A 21,959-nucleotide genomic window follows, 5' to 3' on the forward strand; every position below is an offset into this window, starting at 1 on the left:
CTGATTGCAGCAAAAAGAGTTGAAGAGGGCAGATAAACACAAAGGAATGCAGCAGAAACAGAGGGGCCCTACGAGATGAATGGTGAGATCAAGACAGACTGCTCTTTATTGCTAGATTTTTGTTAGGGAAAGAGCAAGGCCAGCTTTTCTCCAAAATGTACCACCAAGTGAATTTGAAATGGATGCAAAGCAAATAATAGACTGGTTTATTCACAGCAATTGACCTTCCATGGACTTTAAGGCAATCATGATCAGCCTTTAAAATAAGCATTGTACTGTTGTGGAACTTATGGCTGAAAAGTGAGATTTTCAGTTATGAAAGATGTCCATCCTTGATCCAGCCCTGACCAAGGTTTGTGTTGGTGAGAGCTGTGATGATTTTTTAAGTACGGTCACTTGTTCACAGCAGACTTGACAGTGGGAATGAGCTACAGCATTCAGATCAGTGCCTGAAGAAACTGTCCTACCTATGGGCTGGAAAATGGGAGTAAATCCTGCCCTGCTAAACATCCATGAGTTGTGTTCATTGCCTTGAAAGTGGAGCTCAGTGTGGAGAGAGCTGGAGGAGAAGACTGAGTGAGAAAGAAACCCTTCTCTTGAGCTACAACTTTGTTTCTTGCTGAGCCAAAACCTTGCAGTTCTCATGTTTTCCTCCTTTTTAAGGAAGAAATATTCTTCCTTTGTCCTGCAGAAGAAAGGAGTAGGAGAAACTGGAGAACAGCACTACCTTTTGGATGAAAAGAGCTGGAGAGGAAGAGGGTTTGTGGGCCTGGTGTAAAATTAGGCAATCAGCAGCCTTGCCCCATTTGTGTGCCTTGTGACTAGGTCTTTCACAATGTCCCGTGTTGATGGTTTCTGGGTGGCCCATTTGTGAGGCTGTGTTGGCTGTACCTCTTTCCACGCCAATGATGTTAACCACAGGCGGACTGGGAACCCCCCGCACCAGCAGAAATCTATGTTTTCACATGGCTGGGGAGAGAATGCCGGTAGTCTATGCAGGATGTGGAGAAGACTTAGTCTCTGCTATGGCACTGGAGCGGGAGGAAGCTACGGGTGGCCAGGAAGGTAAGTTGAATGCACATTGTTGTGGCCCATTGGGCTTTGACTGAGAAGATACTCAGCAGCATATTATGCAAACAAGGCAGAAGCCAGCAGCTGTGGGATGTGTGGAGGGGTGACAGGCGGTTCCCTTGATTCAAAGAGGATGCTGTTCCTCCTACCTGGAGGCAGGCTGCTCTTGAAGATTTTCTCCTTTGGTGCTAGAAACCAGGGGATGTTATATGAAAAATGGGTTTCTTTTGAGTGATCAAATGCCCTTGAGCTACTGGAAGGAGGGGGTCCAGAGACCTCTCTCTGTGAATGAGTATGTGGCAGTGCAATAACCTCTGTATTGCCTTGGAGCTCTCATGGTGAGCTGTCAGCCTGCTGTTTGACTCTGATGACTGTGTACCAGGTGCGAACTTGTTTTCCTTTGCCACCTCGCACGAGTCCCTTTGAAGTAACCCATGGACGCGAAGAGATGCTATTCTAGACCCAGACAAAGCTGGTTTAGGTTAAGAAATTCAGTGGATGACATTCTGGAAAAAGTCCTGTGCCCCCCTGTCCGCCGCCGCCGCCAAGGGTCTTGCAAAGTAGGCAAGGCTTGGAAAAGTCCTGGTCTAGAAAAATGAGTGCCTCCCTCACAGCAGTGTGTGGCTGGGCTACAGGGACCCAGAAAATCTTTGTCAGTGGGAGCAGGAGTGCTGTCCAAAGTGATGGAGCAGCGGAGGATCAGCCTCATCCCCTCCCCCATGTACATACCTTCCTTTCATGCCCCTGAGCTAGCCGTCCTCCCGCAGCCCCTTGCCTAACCAGTTCAGTGGAATGCCTTTTTACAGACAGTCACTTTGGTCGGAGTTTTCTTAACCTGTATCTGTTCCTCCCCACAAAAGAGGGAGAGAATTTCTCGTCAGGTGCTGAGGAAGGCAGGCCTTATTCTTCCTTGACTTCTGTCTTCTGCTGTTGTGGGTGTTTGCTCTGTGTGCCTTGGGAAAGCCCAACTGAGCTGCGTGTGCTGCAGAGCTCCCCGAGGGTCTGGTTTCTCTCCTGGGTGGGGTGCTGGGGGTGGTAGTACTGCTTCAGGAGAAAGCGGGGCTGAGGGCTGATCTGCAACTTCATGGGCTGTGAGTGTCCAAAGTTTGGTGGCTAGAGAAATTTTGGGGGTGCTGTGCATATTTCATGTTTTTAAGTGATGACTTCACTGCTATAAACCTTCTGCCTAGGAGGCAGAGGAGAAACTACACCGCAGGTGAGACTGTGGATGCAGCGTGGATAGGACATGGAGGTGTTGGGGCTGCTGCCCTCAGGCTCAGTCCTTGTTGAGTGGTCATGCCAATTACTAGAACTCAGAGTTAGTATTTGATACTTCCCAATAGGAACAGAAAACCTTTCCCAAGTATCTTCTTTAACCTGCTATAGGCTCTCAGAGCAGTCACCCCATGTCACTTTTTGCAAGGTACTTTCCCATGTAGCAACCCACAGACCTAGAGAGGAGCAGGTCTGTGATGTACCCGCACAGTGCGGGTTGGCCACTGGGTAACTGGTAGGCTGTATTCTGTGCTCTCTCAGCCTTGTCCTTGTATAAACCAATTCAATACTTGAAGTCAGTGGCCACACACTGAATTTCTCTGCCCCTAGGAGCCTGTCACCTGTGTAGGCTGGGGTCAGCACCAGGATGCTTCTGTGCAAGTATATGATGGACAGACAGATAACAAGCCAACCCCTTGTCCAGAAGGGATTGCAGTGTGTCTACTGCATCCTTTCCAACATGTTAATATTAACACACAGGCTCTGATCTCAGTTAACTTTAATTGCTTGTTTAAAAGCATTTTGCTGGGTCAGAAGAAGAGAGTTCTACTTGCTGCAAGGTAATGGCTGAGGAAGTAGATGAAAGCTGATTACGGGTTGCAGGACTGAAGGACAGATGGCCTGTCACTGCGTACAGGCAGGTAGCATGGGCAAACTGGCATGGTATGTGTGATGTGGCTGAGAGATGCAGGAAGAACGTCTCTGTGGAGAAGCTGAATAACGTGTGGTGTGTGCTTCCCCAGGCTCTGGCAGGTGCTGAATTTAGTTGGGAAATGGTTTTGCACCTGGAGGATAAAGCCAATTTGATAAGTAGAGGCAGCAAAGTGGGTTGTGTGGCCATCTGTTTCCATGCTTAAGTATTCCTGAATTGGCCATAGAAAGAAAGGAAGGACTTTGTACAGCACAGATATGTGATCAAAGCTTTTATTAATGTCTGGTTTGTGCTTGAGAGAGTTTGAGGTTTGCCAAGTTTCTCTTCTGTGTGGGTATTTGTTAGTTCTGTAGCTGAGCAAAGAAAGTTGAGATTATGCAAAGGCATTTCCATAATGAGCAAATGCATTATTCTGTTGGAACTTTCCCTGCAGCACCTCTCTTGTTTGCAGTTGAACTCATAAGCTCTCCTGATTTAGGTTTGGCTTTGTAATACTGTTGAATGTTTAATCTTCTGCAGCGTAGGTCCCTCCGAGTGATCTAATCATCACGTTTAGGGCTGCAGATTCAAATCCAGGAATGGTCAATTCATTCAGATAAAGGATGCACATAGAGAAGGCATTTGTACATTTAATTTAGGTAAAACAAAAGATGAAAAATTTTCTCATTCTGAATGTGTAGTAGGGCTCCAAAGATCTGTTTGTTTAAAATAATTTTTCAATGGCTCCCTTTCCCTTGTTGTTTAGTGCTGGTTCTGGCTGTGGGCCAGAGTTGGCTGCATTTCTTTTTGTAGGAATGCAGCCAGTTAATGAGTATGGTGACAGTAAGTGTTTTATTTTTAGTGCCACTTCCCTGAATTCTTAATGGTATTGAGAAAACAAATGGGTGATCTGCCTGCTGTGCTATAGATCATTTGGGGAGCATATTTAAAATTCCTTTAAATATTCTCATCCTTTAAGTATCTTGCTTTATATTCAACTTGGGAGGGAATAAACTAATTTTAAGTTAAAAAGCAAAAACCTATTGGAAATAAGCCGGGTGTAGTAGGGTGTCTTGCAGCATGCTATAGTGCGAGGTCAGTGGCTGAAGCGAGTTGCGTATTCGTTCTGACCTGTCTCCTCTGGAGAGTTGGCCTTAAATCTCCAGCTCATATTGCTACACGTAGTTGAGATGAAGATAGTTGCAATTGCAAGTCCTGCCATCTGCCTCTATGCAAATACCTTAGAACAAAAGAAGAAGTGGCTTCAGAAAACATCTTCCCCAAGCAACTAGGGTTGCCTCCAAAGGCTTCCATGATGCTGCGCTTGCTGCTTGCTGAAGTATGAAGCAATAATGCTTTAGCAATTATTTTACATCTTTAAAAAGTCTGCATGAACAGTTAATTAAAAGGGATCTTGATCTCAGAGCAACAGACTGTAGGCACTTTTGCTTCCAGAGCAAGTTTAAAGTTTCTGCTGTCTTGCAGGGAACTTTACCGTATGTCTCTCTACACAGTTGATGGATGGAGATATATATATATATATATATATATATATATATATATATATATATATATATATATATATATATATATATATATATATATATATATATATATATATATATATATATATATATATATATATATAGCTAAATTATATTAAAAAAATTTATTGTAAATGTACTTCCATTATTATTTGTTCAGCTCCAACCCAATCAAAATGTTCTCATAAGTGGTAAATCCCTCCGTCAGCCTCGGGCAGCTGGCATTCCAGCCAGCCACAAAGCGCAGCTGTACGCAAGCAGAAGAAGCGGAGTGGCCGTCCCCAAAGTTCACATTCATCTGGATTTGTCATCGGAGTTGGTGAGGGTAGGGAGAGGAGGCCCTTCTCTCTCCTTGGCCAGAAGGAGGATGCTGAATCCAGCTGTGCCGCTCCAGGCATATGAAAATGCCGCTTTGTGGCCTCCCCTTGCACCGGTGCTGCGCGACGCTGTGCAGGAGCTCCTGAGCAGGCTCAGGGCCTGGGAACGGCCCAGCAATGCTCATGGGATGCTTCCTTGTGGTGAAGGCAAAATGAGGGTACAGCCCCACGAGAGCAACACTCTACCGTTTAGCCCGAGTGCCTCCGCCTGGCAGCGAGCTGCAGTGCCTAGCTTTGCTGTTTAAAAGTCCTGTCTTGCATCGATTCAGCTTCTTGCCTTGAAGAAGGGCTGGTGCATCCAGAGTCTTGCTAGAAATGTCACTTTGTGTTTCTATGGATCTTGCCTGTGGTCCCCTTAATGACTGCATTTTTCCCTTTGCTGTTTCGTAAGGAGACTTTTGGACTAGGTAGTCCATTTTCCCCTGGATGCTTCCGCCGTCTGCTTTCCACCTCGCTGTCGTTGATTTGATGGCATTTAAAGTAATGAGGGAATGAATTGTCAGGCAGTCATAGAAAATTAAATTGGTCTCTGCGAAGCGTAGATTAAGGAGTGGTTTCTGGCCTGTGTTAGTTTGCTTGCTGCTGAACGAACCGTTTGCTAATTGGCATCTAAATTTGCAGAGCTTAATGAAAGATCAAAGGAGTTTTCAGTAACAAGTGTAACTGAGTTGGCTCTAAAAAGGTGGGTTTTGGTTTTTTTTTTTTTTTTTTTTTTTTTTTAAATCTCCAGCCTTTAAACACAAGGAAAAGGCTCCCCAAAGCACCCTTCTTTCTGTGGGCACAGCTAGATGATGAGGAACTTGCAGTGATGTCCAGATTGGATTATGTTTAAGCAAGTGAGAAACTAAAGTGGTGTTAAGACAGGTGGAAATATCAAAAAATTATTCTGGGGAAAGTCTCTGGCCAAATAACTGGGACCTAGATGCAGTTCATAGTGTGGGTATTGACTGGTAGCAGAGTCGGCAGCGTGCACCCCGCTTTGCTAACAGCGCGGTCTGTGCTTTGAAGGGTTCCTGGCCCCAAATTGGGGAAGGTGCCTCCTTGGGGCACATTGGGGGCCACCGGCTGCCCTCCCCAGGGTGGCATGTGGGGTTCGAGTGCGATCTCCAGCAGCTGTTGTGATACCGGTGGTGGATGTGGCATGTAAGAGCAGCCAGGAGGGCACCCAGACAAGGACCCACGATGCAAAATGAAATGCTTTTGCGTAGAAAAAAGAACAAAATCTACTCCCTGGCCGCCTCTGGCCAGAAGCGTTGCGTTAGTGCCTGGAAGCCCTTGGCCGGGATTAGCGCCCCCCCCCCCCCCCCCCCATGCCAGGCCCGGGGGCTTTGCTATCGCGTGCAGACACGAGACGACAGGTGGGTGTCATAAACAGACCGGGGGAATATAAGGTAACACCGATGCACTTGTGTGATGGGTGCGGGTGGCCAGCAACCGCAGGGTCAGGGTTTCACCAGAGGCTGGGGAGACCGATCTCAAATTGTTGCAACTTGATGACTTCTATTTATTTACTTAAAATACTGAGTTATTGTACAAGGCCGTGGGGGAAGGGAGTTGGTGACACAGTACAGGCTGGCCAGAAAGAACTGCTTTGACTGTGCTTTTATTAACAGTTGTGCATTTCCTGCAAGCAATCTGTAGTTTATACAAGATAAGGGAAGCGCGACACTTTCTCCTTGGCTGGTTACGTAAGAGCAAACCTGGGCTGTCAACAGTTGCTTCTCTTGTAATTAAAAACAAAGACTCTAATCTGCTGCTGTCTCCCGCTTTTCTCTTTCAGCTTTCTCTTTCCCTGGCTGGAGCATCTTGTCTTGTGCTGGAATGGGGGTTTGTGCTGCGTGCCGAAACCTCCTGCCGCCGTCTCCCCCCGTCAGCTGCAGGGGCTGGGGCTGTTTGCACCCACGTGGTGACCCAGAATTCGTGACTTTTCTCTCTTTAGACCAGTCGTGGAGCCCACCGGACCTGGGCACCCTTGCTCCACAGAGCGCGGCCGCTTGTCCTGATCACTTGTGCATCTGGCTTTCCTCACTTGCAAAATACATTGCAAGCGTATGTGTGGCATGCCATGTTGAGCACCTGAAGGTCTTCAGGCAAAAGTACAATCTGAATGTTGGGGGTTGCTACTTGGGCAAAATAGCCACTAATGGTGGAGGCTGGAACCTGAAAAGGCAGCCAGTGATGTCTCCGTGCAGGGTCTCTGCTCAAGTGTCTGCTGACCTGTGGTTTTGCGCCCATCAGTGCAAAAGTGTTTGCTCAAGTGTCTGCTGACCAGTGGTTGAGGCTGACCAGCAGGCTTGCAAAAATCTATTTGCCCACAGACAGCTGCTTCCTCTTCAATTTTCTAGTGGAAACAATTGCTCTTTAAAGAGAATTATTATGGTTGGAAAAAAAAAAGTGAAAAGTAAGATAGACAAAAGGAATGCCTCATGTTTTCCTCCTGGCAGATCTTTCTGATGATAAATGGCCTCCACACTCAATTGCCCACACCTAATGCTTACTGGATGCCTCACAACACAGTGTTGCCTGCTCAGTGTCTATCCTGCGTAGCACCCGCAGCTGTGGGAAGTGAGCCCCTGCTTGTTTTGGTGGGGATGACCTCCCTTGGCAGCAGTGGGAAAAAGGATTGGAGGGGTTTTGATTGTGCAGATGGGAGGAAAGCAGTGAGGACCTTGCATCATCTTGGCTGGAGAGATGAATTTCTCTAGAGCAGTGTCTTGCTCGCTTATTAAATGGTGCTTGGCAGCTGGAGGGCAGGCTCCTCAGGGGCCGTGTGCACTGTCCTAAACCAATATTGCATAGCAGTTGTGAAGGGAACTGGGTTTGTTTCACAATTCCTTTCCTCCTTCCCTCTTTCTGCTCCCCCCACATAGCATTATCTCTTGACATGATGCCATTAACTCTCTAATTAGCCCTAGGGGTGTTCTGGGGAGATAACGAGGCTATAGGAGCTCAAATAAGCAGTGTGTGCAAATGTTTACCCAGGGTCGGAGGGCAGGCCTGTTGTGACAGCCGACTGCGTTGGAGAGGACATGCTGCTTTGGGGAAGGAAAAGCTGACCTGTGCTGTGGGTAGAAACCAGGGCTTTTCTGTCCTCAGCAAGTCTGTTTCTTTCCTCCACAGTTTACAAAGTTGGCTGCACCTAGTCTTGAAAAGAGCAGTTTGAAGTCCCTGGAAGGAAGGATTGATTTTTCAGTATGAAGCACTTACAAATATGGCATGTTTCTAGTTTGAAATTTCATGCATATATATATATATATATATAAAAAATTTCTTTTTCAAAGAAAATTCTGGGCATCAGTCCCATCATTCAGTTAGTGGTGGAAAAGCCACAAGTGCATCGAGCTTTGCCACCTGCACACAGCTCAATCTGGATAAAGCAGAGCAATTAACCCTGCAAGTGCTGGGAATGCAAGTCTCTGTCGTACGTTCGGATAAGCTGCAATTCCCATGCAGTGCCACAGAGCAACTGGCCCGTTTTGCGCATGAAGCTGTGGCTGGTTGCTTCGGTCAGCAGTGGGCAGGAGGCTGCCTCTCAGCAGCATCTTTGTCATGAGTAGATGAAGGGAGTTGGTTTTCACCTGGTTTTTGTTTAGTCTTGCTGTTGGTTTTTGAAAGGGGAAGAATATTTCAGTATTTGCTGGGGAGTTTCCCCCCTCTTCTGCTTGGTTTGAGCAAGGCCAGCTGACCAGCTCTGCTGCAGGTTTCAGGAAGGAAGGGTGGTGTTTTAAACTTTTAAAGGTATTTTCTTATTGCTCTTTAACCTGGCCACATGCTCTTGCAGTTTATTACGTGTTGCCCCATAAAGTCTTCACTGGAAAAACTCTCAAAGCTAATTGGCAGCTACACATTTTTGAGCATTCAGCAGTTATTCAGATGTAACAAACAATAAAAAAAAAAAAAAAAAAAGTTCTATTTTTTCCTCCTCCTTCTGTTATCTCAGTCCTAATTTGTAAACATTTCTGAGCTGAGTGAATGTCACAGTCCGTGGTGACGCGGTTGATCCAGATGCTATTTTTACCACAGAGTGGAGAGGTCTGAGCAGATTTTTTTTTTTTCTTTGATCTGCAGGAAATTCTGCATGAACCACCTAACGAGCAGGCAGGTGTGTATGCATGCACACACCCCCTTCTACAAGAAATTACACAGTCTACAATTAACACTACAATTAAAGACTTGTGGCAATGATATTTTTAATTGTCATGCCTTAGCGCAGTTATCTTACAGTCAGAAAGGGTTAGCGAGGACTTGCCAGTGCTACCAGTGAGAAAGGCTGGAACAGACCAGCATGTAACAGCATGGGGAAAGTGTATTCGAAAGAAGAACCTGAATCAACAGTCTGACTTGGCTGATGCCTTACTTTGGAAACTTAGTTTTTTTTCATTTGTGTATTTGTTTTTCAACATGCCAGTGGGATCCATAAAGTGGTGTTGAAAGCTTTCCAGAATAGCTGAGGCAGTCTTGCTAGGGCTCCAGCTAAAACTTTCAAATCTAACTAGCAATTCTTATTTTTAGTTTCCTAAAGTATTGGAGGTTAGGCTCTTGCTTTAAAAAAGGCTTCCCTTACAGAGACTGAGAGCTGCTTTGCTTTTAAGTTCAAACTGAGCATCCTAAACTTGAAGCAGTATGTATTACACAACTCCTGATGTTTTGGGTTGGTTTATTTTCTAGTTTATTCTTTTTTTTAAAAAAAGAAAAAAGACACTAGACTGACTGTCATAATAAGATATGGCCTCTCTCTGCAAAGCATGTCTTGCACTTTGACTGCATGTTCACAACAGATCTGATGTTGGCATTTTCTTTGGAAAGCTGTCCATAAGGCTCGAATAAATGATAATTATCATTGTCCCATCGCTGAGAAGTGAGAGTATAGTTTGGGGTGGGGGTGGGGGGTCCTTTTGGTCACAAAGCTATTTAAGCATACTTTATTTCTGGGAGCCAAGTTTGCCTCTGACAGTCTTTAAGAGATGCTGCCTAACTGCTGTTAGGTAACTGGAGACTCTTCTGTGTCTGTTTAATTTTTTGCATCCTCAAAAGGAGTAAGTGAAACAAATATGGAGCCCTGGGACACCATGTGAGAAGTACATGTGTATCTGGGCTGCACCAGTGCTGACAGGTGCTCGTGGCTCGCAGATGCAGCCCAGCAGCCCTGAGCTGCTCTTGCCCACATCTGTTCTGTTCTCTTCTCCTGCTTTGGGTAGGATGGTGGGGTGGTGGTTGCCTCTGTTGTGTCACCTGTGAATGCATGATTTGAAAAAAGCCACGTGTCCTCCATCCACTTCAAGATGACCACGCAGGCTAATGCTTCTGAGGCAGAGCACCAACTCTGGGCTCTGTGGATAGAGGACAGGGATCTGTGCTGACATGTCAATATATTCATATGTTATATGCTTCTCATATTGCCATGCAAATATCTTTGGATAAACTTTCACATGTCTCTGTCTAGTGCATCTGGGTGTTGTTTCACCTACAACCACCTCCAGCCACCTGTGGGACAGAAGATTGCAGCACTGTTGCGTCAGGTATCTGCTTTAATGACTTGGAACTGAAGAAAAAGGAGGATCTTCTGAGTTTTATAGCACAGCTAGTAAAAGAGTGTGGTGGTTCCCCCCCCCCCCCCCCAACAACTTGCTGTGGCTGGGAGATGCATGTATGTGTGTGTGTGTGTGTGTGTATATATATATATATATATGTGTGTGTGTATGTATATATATATATGTGTGTATGTATATATATATGTGTGTGTATATATATATATCTTACCTTCCTCTTTCCTTCTCCTCCATAACTTTTGAACTTACAGGCCAGTATCAAAAACTTGACAGAATTAAGGGGTCAAAATGGTCACAGTCTTCCAAGATTAATGAACCTATTAATACTTGCCCAGCGTAATTTTTTCCATTATTAGACAGCAGAGAATCTACAGGTGCCTTCTAGCTCCATATCCAGCTCCATGCAAGATTTGTAGTTGTGCTGCTCCTGAAGGGACCTGTTTGGCTAACGGGGCTGTGGCTGCTTCCTGGAAACCTTGCCTGTATCTCCATACTGGTACTTGTATTTTTTTTTTTTTGGCTTGTACCTGCCTCAGGTGAGGTCACGTAAATGCACCCAGTGCAGCTCCTGGTGTTGCATGGTGCTGGTGAAGATGGTAAGGAAGGGAAGGGGCTGCAGCAGTGGTCACTGGGTTGTTCTTGTGATGTCGGAAACCTGTTGTGCTCAGGAGGCGCTTGCTGGTAGCTTGGTTGGTAGTTGAAGAGCGCTAAAGGTGTGTGGAGCCTCAGCCTGAGCTGAGATGTTGCTGCCGGTGGTAGATAGGGCTCCTCCTTTGCTGGGAGGGCTCTGTGCACAGCGCTACTCCCTACAGCCCATACCTGGAAGCAACATCCAGAGTGTCTTGTGCTCAGCAAGGAGGAATGGGGAAAGTGCACTGCAAATGCTTGGAAACTTTTGCTCTTGTGCCTAGGAGCCATCTGTTGAGCAAGGCACATGGGGTTAGAGCTAAATGAGATAACTAAACTTCCTGTGGCAAGGAGCTGGGCAGGGTAGGGAGGGCATTGCGCTCCTGTATTGCTCTGCTCTGGTGCCTGCCCTGCTCCTCGCTTGCTCTGGTGTTCGTTCCTTCCTGAAAAAGGTTTTTCTCCCTTTTATTAGTGCTAGTTTTGTGAATGCATTGCCCTCTAGTCTGGAAAGAGGCTGGTATGAGGGTGCAATGTTCTTTAATTTGCAGGTGGGCAGGAAGTCAGTGGTGGCTCCTTCTTCTGTAATACAGCGGAGCAGGTTACCTAGAGAGCCATTCAGGAGCCCATACTCAGAAGCAGCACAACTGCTTTGGCTCCATGTGAACCTGGTGTCCCCCTTATTTGTGCAGTGGAGAAACTGGGGTTAGGTGATGCCCGAAGGTGAGGGAGCTGATGTGGTTGGGAACAGGACCAGCTCCTTGGGCAGAGCACTCAGCCCTGCAGAAGGCTTTGGCTGGGCATCAAGCTGCTGCGGTGGAGCCGAGGTGCCGTAGCAGCTCTGCGTGGGGAGTCTCTCTCCCCCCGCAAAGCACCCATGGGTCAGTCTCTCATGACTCGGAGCGGGAGGTTTGGTTTTCATCGTGAGCGGTTGCAGTCATGAGGGTAATTATCAATTAGCAGTTGGCCTGCTTCAGAGTAGGTCCTCAAATAAAAGTCCCGAAGCGCTGTCATTAGGCTGGAAGTGCAGGCAGTTGCTCTGATCTGGATGTTTGGTTTCCTCTCCCCTCCCTTCTTCACCCCTTTAAAAAGGTGTTTTGTTTCCCCTTGTTTGATAGAGCTTATGCCGCATTTTCAGAAGCAAGCAAAATTGGCTCTTTTGTTCTCTCCATGCATCCCGCCAGCTTGGTGAGACAGCACCAAACCCTTGCAACGGGGCACTGTGAAACCGCGCTGCGCGAGCCCAGCTCCGCTCCTCAGCGAGCGGCCCAGCACCGCAGCCGTCCTGCGAGACCTTGCAGCGCGCCGCAGGGGGACCGGCCCCTCTGCAGCCCGCAGAGCCGGCTCCAGCCTGTGCTCGGGGGCTCCCGGGTGTCTCCGCTCCTGGAACTGCAGCGGGAGCAGGAATTTGACTTGTTCCCGCTGAGTAAAATCACAGCGTGGCAATTCCGATCTGCCTTTTTGTTCGGTCTGTTTTTCCACAGGTTGAGTCTGGCTGGGCTAATGAGTTAGCTCTTTTCCCGTCTATCTCTTCAAAAATCTTTGGTTGCTGTGGGCATAGTGTTCATAGTGTTCAGGTGGTTCCTTACTGAGAGGGGCTTGGTAACTTGAGTGCGTATTTCTCCTATATATTAGTTCTGCAAATGCTCAAAATCATGAGTCCCTTGGATTATTTTATTTTTTATTTTTTTAAACATCTTCTATTTGCAAGTGAGAGTATTTTAAGACTTAGTACAGTGATGAGAGCAGAATGAGTTGGATGCAGTTGCAGAGTGGAGAAGAAGCGTAGTTAGGGTGAAGTGATATCCTGTAAGTGCAGGACCTGGTAGCTGCGAGTGTGTGTGAAAGACTGCATGAGCGATAAAGCATGTAGATGTGTTATGGTGTATGAAACAGTGATTGCTTCTCGGAAGGTTTCTTGGTAACTTGTCCAAAAACTGCGTGCCGCAACAACCAGAGGCACTGTGCTGCCAGTCTCAAATGTTGCATCATGATCCCTTCCCAAACAGTTTGGGATTTGGTAGCAGCGAAGCCTGTTCTTGGAGAAAACACTGGAGTTTCCTCAGAAAATAAATAGAAGTTTCCCAAGCGCCTCACTTTGAATGACTCCGTGGCTGTCTTTTGGGTTCCCAAGCTCATAGAAAAGTGACAGGGGAAAGTTATAGTCTGCTTATTTATTTATTTATTTATTTATTTATTTCCCCTCTCTTCCCCTCCCTTTTTTTGGCAGTTCCCCCCCCCTTTCCCTTCCCTTCCCTTCCCTTTGCTTTGCTTTTTAGAGATTGGTGATAAGGAATTCTAACTACTTAATGAGATGGGAGAGGCCTCTCTCCATTGGAGTGGAGGACTCCAGGTGGCACTTTGACAGATTGGACAGGTAAAGCAGGAGAGCCCCACCTCCTCCTCCTTGCCTATAGTTAGGTATATAAGGGAAACTTAAATTATGCAGAAAGGCACACTCTGAGTCCTGTTATCTTCCAAGTAGCATCACATATTTTTAGGGTCTACAAGGGGGTGGGAGGTGTTTGTCAAAATCCTGGAGCCTGAAGAAAGAACAGCAGCATTGATCAATTTGACTGCTAACATGTTGTACCTGGAAAACAATGCCCAGTCCCAGTATAGCGAGGTAAGGATTCTGGGTTTGAGCTGTAATATTTTTAATATATTTTATTTTTAGTGAATTCGTGCATTTTCTTCACCCCTGTAGTCTTGAAGTTAGGTATGGAATATACATTTATTTTTAAACTTTTGCAAATGGCGTGCAGAGTTTGCTGGGCTAGGTATTAGAATGAGAATGAACTTTCAGTCTTTACATTTGGGACAGCAAGTGTGTTTTGGGAACCTTAATCGGCCAGACATAACTTTTTTCATTGGAAAAGTAAGGCAGAGTAATTGTCTACTGTAGGCAATGCGTACAGATTGCATTCCTGTAGTTGTATGAGCAGTATCTATGTTGACTACATTATAACTCATTAACTAGCCTTTTTATTGCCGAATTTGTCATTCATTGTTAAAGTAGATGATGTTTAAGAAGTAAACCAAAAGTGCATTACAAACCCCTTCTTAGGTTACCTTTTTAAGTAAAAATAATATGCAGACAAAGGTTCTCTGCTGCAAATGTCACGTTAGCATTCACACCAATAACCCTTTTACTCAGTGCTGTTAGTACCTTGCCCTGCAATTTGCAGCAGCAAGATGTTTTACATGGGGTGTCTGTCTAAATGCATTATATGAGGATAAACTCACATACCACATATGCATTTTGCTTTCTGTAACCTGTAGCGCTGTATGGGTGCTGGTGGTACGGGTGCTTAAAATTTAGCTTAGAAACTTTTATTTTTAAACCAACTGGGTAGACCTTTTGTAAGGTGGAAGTAGAGAGAATTGCCACATACTCTGCAAATCTTTCAGGAAGTTACCTGGGGTTGAGGGAGATCTAACAACAATATTGGTTTACATTCCAGAGGAGACAGCAGCTGTGTTGACACTCATCAGAATGGCAAGGCAGCAGCAGCTCCAGTGTGTGTGTGTGCATGTGCGCGCGTGTGTGTGCGTATTCCTGGTGAAAATGCTTCAAGTGGGAGTGCATAGGATATGAGACCTGAAGCAGACAGAAGCTCAGCCGCTTGGAAAACAAAAGAAAATAGGAATCGCAAGGCTGAGCGTACAGATAGGGGATGTGTTAGCTGGAGAGGAAAAACCTGTTAAATGTGCACTTGGGGCTTGCACGCCTGGGATGGCAGGTTTGTAACTCGGAGAAAGCAACATGGTAAACTGAAACCTGTGTGCTTTCCAGGTCCTGTCTTTTTCAGGGAGTGCAAACATGCAGTATGTACTTCGTTCCTAACTGCTTCTTCCACACATAAGACAGTAATGTTGTGACTCCCCCCCACCCCGGTTAATTATAAACTCTTAAATGTGGAGAGAGCACTTCTCAGGCAGAATGTTTGCTTGGCATTATTTGTCTCCTGCTATCTGATCAACTTTCGCTGAATAGCAGTGGTTGGGTTTGGAGTCCCTATGGTTGACTTGCTGGGCTCATCTGTCAGAAGCGATGCACTCAGAAGTGCTCTCGCTCCGCTTAAATGCTGTTCATTATAGCGGCAATCAGGTTTTTTAAGAAGGCCTTTGCTCTGATTTCCCCCCCCCCACACCCTTCTCCTTTTTGCGTTTGAACATTATGCTCTGACTTTGTTCGTCCATTGAAGTCTTGTACGCTGTGGAAGGAAAAGCGATTAGCATTGACTTGACTTTATTTCTGAGAAAGAACAGCCTTTCTAATGAATCTTCTCAAGAGAAACCAGGAACTTGTTAATGTTTGATTAAAATATATTGCTGGTGATGAACCTCACCTGTCCTAAGCTCAAAAACAAGATGTAGGCTTTGGCACAGTTTCTTCAAGAAAGAAATATGCTCTAGCACTCAGTTTGGAAATAGAACTAGAAATTTGTTGCAACTGTTGTTAAATACATTGGAGACTGAGTAGAAGAAGGCTTATGTACTCATGAAAAAGTTGGTATATATTTTTGGTCAAAACCAGCCGAAGGATTTACATAGTGGGGAGGAAAAACAAGTCAATTTTTCTACTGAAATCAAATTTTAAAAGGCAGAGTAGGGAGCCCCCCCATCCAAAGACTGTTTCTTTCTCTCAGTGCTAAAATATCTCTCGAGGGACTCTTGCCCACCCGGGCCCTGAAGGCTTGCCGTGTCTGTTGTACATCCAGCACCGCCTACTCGTGGGCGCTGAACTTCTGCCTTCACCGGCAGCTGTCGGCAGCATGGCGTGCTCCACCCCACAGCCTGGGAACCTGCCCTTGTGCAAGCCCTAATGATGGGTGCGTGGCGGCTGCAAAGAGGCCCTTGTGATGGCCGCGAGCTAGCAGCAGCGTGGATGTTCTGCCAATGGAAGCGGGGCTTGTGCCTGCGAGTGTCTTCCCAAGTGTCGCAGTGGAATTTGGGAGCTTCTCTCAAATGGCAAAAGCTGGCTGAGAGTGGGAAGAGGGGTGTTTGAGAAGGTGCTGCAAAAAGTGAATCATAGCCCTCAAAGCTAGGAGGTGGAATCTGACCCAGCTGCTTCTGCAATTTAATCTAATCCTGCATTTGATCTGGACTGATTATAAGAGTGATTATGCTATTTGTTGGCAGAGTGCTGGACTCAATGACCCTGGAGATCCTCTTCACTTGGTTCCTGTGTATTTGTGACTAGGAGATGTGAGGAGGAGAGACGCAGTATGGTTGGGATGGTTGTAATGGGATGATGAGGTGCTGCTGAAGAGGATCCCTCTGGGCCTCAGATGGCTTTCCTATGTGTTCTGCCACTTTGTGGGTTTGGGTATGGTGTGGAGAGATGGGTCATGCAGACAAACTTGCAGGGAGCATGCACAGATTGGAAGTGCTTGTAAAACTGAAACCCTCTGTGCGAAGAGGGTGTCTGCAAGTTTGTGCAGTCCAGTCCAAGTTTCTTGGGTGCCAGTTTGGGATGTTGGGAGAGGAGGAGGAGAACAATAGATTCACTTCAGGGACCAATTCTTCGGGAGTTGGGCTAAGATAATGATGCACAGGATTTGGAGTGTTTGCTAAGATCAAACTAAAACATTGCCAAGAGAATAAACACATCTTGTTAAAACACTGATTAAAAAAAATGTGCTGTAATGGTTTTTCTTTTTGTTTTTTGTTTGGGGGGGGGAAATTATCTCCCTCTTCACTCTTCCCAAAGATCTTCCTGCTCTTTGTGGGAGAGAGACAAAGAACAGCTTTCCATTAAGATTTTATCATAGTTTTGGGAGGGAAATGGGGAATCAGTTTTGTACAAAAAATTTTTAAACACTTTGTGCTCTGGTTTATGGCTTTTTTGGCAACATTCCTTCACACTGGAAATCTAAAAAGCTGTAGACAAATTGTTGCAGGTATCTTTGATACAGATTTAGGAGAGCCTATTCAGAAGGGTGTACTTTCTTGCTCTCTCCCCCTACCCCCCAACCCATCTTTTAAAATAATAATTCAGTTCTGTATGTTTGACCTAGTGCCCTGGATGCGAGTCCTGCCTCTTTGTAAGAGCAGCCAGGTGAGGCTCCGGAGGTGGCCTGGAAGGATGTCCTAAGGGAGCTGGGCCCCCTCAGCAAAGTGCAAGAAATGTTCCTCTGTCTGTTACAGTGTTTCAGCAAACATTAGTTTAAGACTGAGGAATCTGAAAATTGAGAGGTAGCTTATTTCTGAGCATCGGCTTTCTTGGTGCACAGTGAAAGCATGACTGGAGTTTATAGCTCTTGCTGTCAGTCTGTAGTCTCCTGTGAACCACCTGAGAGGACAAAGCCATGGCTCCTCCAATGCTGCTTTCTTTCCTCAGATGGTTTTGAGATGCAGCAGTGGTGAACTTCACCCAATAAAGCCTCTTCCCCTCCCACTGCCCCCTGCTCCGTGACCCTTGGCCAAATCTGGGGGGAAGGGCATGGTCTTCAGAGGAAGGCCCATGGTCACTGCCTGGGAGGTCAGCCTTCCCACTCTGCCCAGGTTCGTGGAGGTACTGGGGGGAGAGGCGCATCTGTGCAGTAGCCTTTGCGTGTCACATTTCATCCTATCCCCAAGATGAAAGCACTTGGAGGATGCTATGAGTTTCTTGAGAGATACTGGCTAAACCTGAGCCTTTTTTTTTTTTTTTTTTTTTTCTTCCCCCTTTTTTCTTCCTCCTGGTCCTTCCACCACCTATTTGTAAAGGTGTCTCGGGGCTCTGCTGGTTCCCAAGCAGCTGTAGAACAGCCTGTGAGCCTTGGGAAGAAACCTCCCTCCTGAGCTGTGCCAAGTTGAAGTATGAGTGCCATTTCAGTGGCTTCTGGATATTGAAGTGGTGTTACTACCCCCACATGCTTGGGCATGGTTTAGGCATTAGGAGCGGGAAGAAAGGAGTGGATTAGAAGTTGTGTTCCTTGTTGGTGTCTGGCTGTGGCTACAGTTCTTGTTTATCCATCCTTTGTTTTTGCTGTAATTGCACTTAAGGGACGAAAGTTTTTTGTCATGTGACATCTGCGCAAGCTTGTCAGGCACACGTCTTAACCTCAGGTTGTGGAAGTCTTGTATGCAGATGTACAGGCTATCTGTAGGTACTCTTTCTTCTCAGAGGTTTTCAAACACTAGTGTAGTTGTAAAGATTTGCCCAGTGATAGAAAAGCTAAGGTAGACTTGTCTATGCCTGTATCTTTGGTTTAGAGAATCCCAGTGGCTGTTACTATCCCTTTTACCTCTTCACTGGAAGAGATTCATATAGTCTAGAGAGGCCTGCAGCAAGGAGATGAAGCCTGCCTCTCGCTGTGTGCTCCCACCTCCCTCCCTCTCCACTGAAACCGGAGGTCCGGTCTGTGGGAGAAACGCAGCGACAGGGGAGAGCCGAGTCTGGTCCCCCTAAGGGTGCAACTGCCTGTTATCTAAGCAGATTTGTCGTGCCATGGGGGGGTCTTCTGTTGTGCTATAAGAGGGTGCCAAAACACTTTGACGCCAGTGTTAACAGTAGAAGCAATGTGACCACATGTGGAACAGTGAATAGGGATGTTACCCTAGAGAGCTCCTCTCCGTGCTCAGGATGGAGGGGCTGGACCTCAGGAGTCTAAGGCCGTGGGTGTAGCACAGAGATAAATGATGGCAACTTGCATGTGGGTGGAAAGAATGAGATTGTCCTTTAATAGACAAAAATGAAACCTAGCAACGTTCTGTCCATCTGCACAACTTTAACTTCTGAGTGTGCTGTGGCAGTTCTGCAGAAATCACTGTGGTTTGGTTGTGTGTGAAGAGATACTGCTGTTCAGTATGTTCTTGTGTACACGGACACATTTTGCAGTTTGCGTGGTAATGCGTGCCTTACGTTGGAAATCAGAATAGAAATCACACCTCCATTTTAAAACTTTGAGCTCAAAACAAGGGTTAGTAAGTAATTTGGAATTGGCAGAGGATCTTTTTGAGTTGTTGATAAATTGATAGCTTGCTTCATTTAGCTAGAAACTAGTTTTGTTGTAACTGTACTGTAAAAATATTCATTGTAAGAGATGGAAAGGAGCAGCCATCCCAGTGTGGTGAAGGCTTTTATATCATGAACCCGTGGTTGTTATTAACTATTCATTTTTGTTTGCTCCTTTACGAAAACTCTGGAAAATAAGCTAATAGAGCTGCTGTGTGAATTGAGCTCAGTTAAGACCAGATGAAATAATCCAAATAGTTTATGCTGAGGATTTTTCATTGGAGAATATAAAATCTGCTGTTTTGGTTGGCTCTTTTTCTACTAATTCTGATTGTGTCCATCTTCTACGTTGCTGCCATCACCTGAATTCTCTGATTTCTTCTGACACCAGCCTGGTTATGTTACTGTGCAGCTCCCTTAGGAGTTGTAGTTATTAAAAAACACAAATGAAAGAAAAAAGTAATGATTTTTAAAGTCAAGTGAAACTGCTTCTCTTCTCTACCCTGTTCCTGAACATAGAGAAACAACAAAAGCTTTTTCTGTCTTGGGGTGGTGTATATTTCTACCCATCTAGTGATGACTTTTTGGTTTGCATCTGTCAAGTTATGCCTAGCTGAAGGTTTTGTTTCCAATCACTGCTGGTTTTTGTGGTACAGAAGCATCACTAGTTCCCTGTGGAAGACACAGTGTTGGCAACAGGAGGGCTGTGGATGTCGGCTGTGAGAGGGTGACTTCTGTAAACCATGTGCTTTGCTCTCTCTTCTGGAAGACCTTGCTATAACTAGTGGAGAAACTACTTATTTCACTATCGTGAAGGGCTGAATAAAAGTGGGTGTTGCCTGGCTCAAGGCAAATTTTAAATTCTATTTACAAAATGTTCCCACTGAAAAATCTGGAAACGCTTCAGAAAGGAACTCTTGCACCTATGGATTTGCACTAGACATTAAGCCCTGTTATTTTTCTGGCACAGCCTCCAACGCCTCTTGAGAATGTGCAGAGTAGGCAATAAAATGTGTGCGACTCGTTTAAACTGAGGTTGCATAAATCGTCAGAAAGGAGAGTAGCTTCACACATACCCAGCAGTAACACTCCACTTCATCCTCTCAAGGGGGGAAGTGAGTACAAGCGCTTTTATTTGTATGGCTTGGCCTGGATTAGTGTCAAGTCACTTTTGGTATGAAGTGGAATTAAGAGGAAAATCATTACTCTCCAGAAGTGTCGTAATTTGACTTTTCTTAATTGCATACTTTTTCTATGCTTTTTGCCATCTCAGTGCCACGATCGACTTGAATTTCCTTGACAATTAATCAAGGCCATCATCTTTAGTGATACATGAGCTCAGCCATAGTTAGGCATGTGGGTGGGTCTCTCCAAGTGAATAAACCTGCTGTTCTTCATAAACTTCCTGTTTTGTTTTGATTTCTTTAGTTATATTATTAAATGACTTCTGAGAAATCTTCCAGTCTTTACTCTCCTAAATGGAGCTTTCCATCAGAACTGTACTGTGTCGTGAGAAGTTGTTGTAGTTGTTGAAAGGATTAGAGAGCTGCTTTCCAGTAGGGGAAAACCTGGGCTAAAGCTTTAGGAAAACGGCATAGGACAAATAAAATATGCAACCTGTGATTTAGCTGTGAGCTACTGAGAAGGAACTGCAATGAAATTTAGGAGGTGAACCTATTTCTTATAAACAGACTGACTCCTAGGGGAGAGTCGTCTTCTTGTCTAAAGAAGAAGAGCTTATGAGAGACTTTCCAAGCTTGCCTTAGTTGCTTGCAATTACCTTGTGCAAGGAGCAAATACAGGAGCATGGGATTTAAGATGACTGGAGTTTTGTTTATTTAAGGCTTCTAATATTAGGAATTAAGTCAATAAGAAGGGCTCACGTAAGGTTCAGGATAAGGATAAAGGTTTGGAAAGGCTCAGGTAAGACATGCAAAAGCTTAAGTTCCTCGGTGTTGGTAAAGTGAACTTGACTCAAGCTCCCAAAGCAGATTCTGGACTCTTTATTGACCAGTGTTTTGAGCTCCCTGGGCACAGACAAGTGACAAATGCATGGCAGGAGGACACAGTCTTTTTATTATTGGCACTAGAGTTGAATGATCTGGGAGATGATCCAAGAATACTCAATGATATCTTGGGTTGCTTTTTTGTTTTTGCAAATCCCCTGCTTCTGCTGAGGTCTAAATGGTACAACTGAGAGTACGGTGTTTTAACCAGGACATGCTGTGCTGCATCTATACCAGCACACATGGTTGTGGTGGAGCACTGGAATAGATGGCTGGAAGTGTTTCTGAGGTTATGCTTAGTCTTCCACTGTATTTGGAAGTAGACCTGAGTGGCAAGGCTGAGCATGTTTGAAACTTAATGCATTGATTGGAGCCCAACAGTCTTTTGGGATTGATTCCAGAGTTTGGATCTGAATTCAACTTCCCCCCAAGGACTTTGGGAAGTGGTATATGAGGGAGCCTGGTGAAATTTGAGATGATTCCAACTTCCTCAAGATGGCAAGAAGATGAATGCTTTTACCAAGGGCAAGAGAGTAGGAGGAAACACCCAGTTCAGGGAGGGAAGGGGAAATATTTTATGGTGGGGTAGTGTCTGGGAATGAAAGGGATGGATTGTGTCTCAGCAGATATGAATCTTTTACTTTTAATCCACATCTAGGAAGTAAATACAAAGAATTCTGCTGAATTCTGGGAACAGGCTGAGGGGAGGAGGTGCAGCGCTAGGTTTCTCGGTTGTGCTGTTTAGGCAGAAATCTCTATGCTGCAGCTGGCTGTGTAAGGGAATTGATGTGTAGGGCTGGTGCGTAATGCTTCAGTAACATATGTGAATGGAACAATAGGAATAGGCGGATGCACTCTCTCTTTCTATAGCTTTATATGACTTAATCATGGTGTCAACAAGTAGCTTTCTCTGCTGCATGGGAGATGGCTTAAAGTA

At 45.4% G+C, this 21,959-nt stretch overlaps 1 protein-coding gene across 2 annotated transcripts in view; it reads left to right on the forward strand.

The window, feature by feature from the left end:
- Positions 1 to 21,959, forward strand: part of TP63 (tumor protein p63) — a 113,850-nt gene that overhangs the window by 26,240 nt on the left and 65,651 nt on the right. Inside the window, exon 1 of one of the 2 annotated variants that reach the window (XM_026093513.2) lies at positions 13,524 to 13,697. The exons of the other annotated variant lie outside the window; for it this stretch is intronic. Coding sequence (XP_025949298.1) covers positions 13,656 to 13,697 — 42 coding nt within the window. The 5' untranslated portion in view covers positions 13,524 to 13,655. Of the gene's footprint in view, positions 1 to 13,523; positions 13,698 to 21,959 lie in introns of those variants that run through there. 2 annotated transcript variants of the gene reach the window in all.

This window comes from Dromaius novaehollandiae, chromosome 9, assembly GCF_036370855.1.
Source record: "Dromaius novaehollandiae isolate bDroNov1 chromosome 9, bDroNov1.hap1, whole genome shotgun sequence".
Lineage (NCBI taxonomy): Eukaryota > Metazoa > Chordata > Aves > Casuariiformes > Dromaiidae > Dromaius > Dromaius novaehollandiae.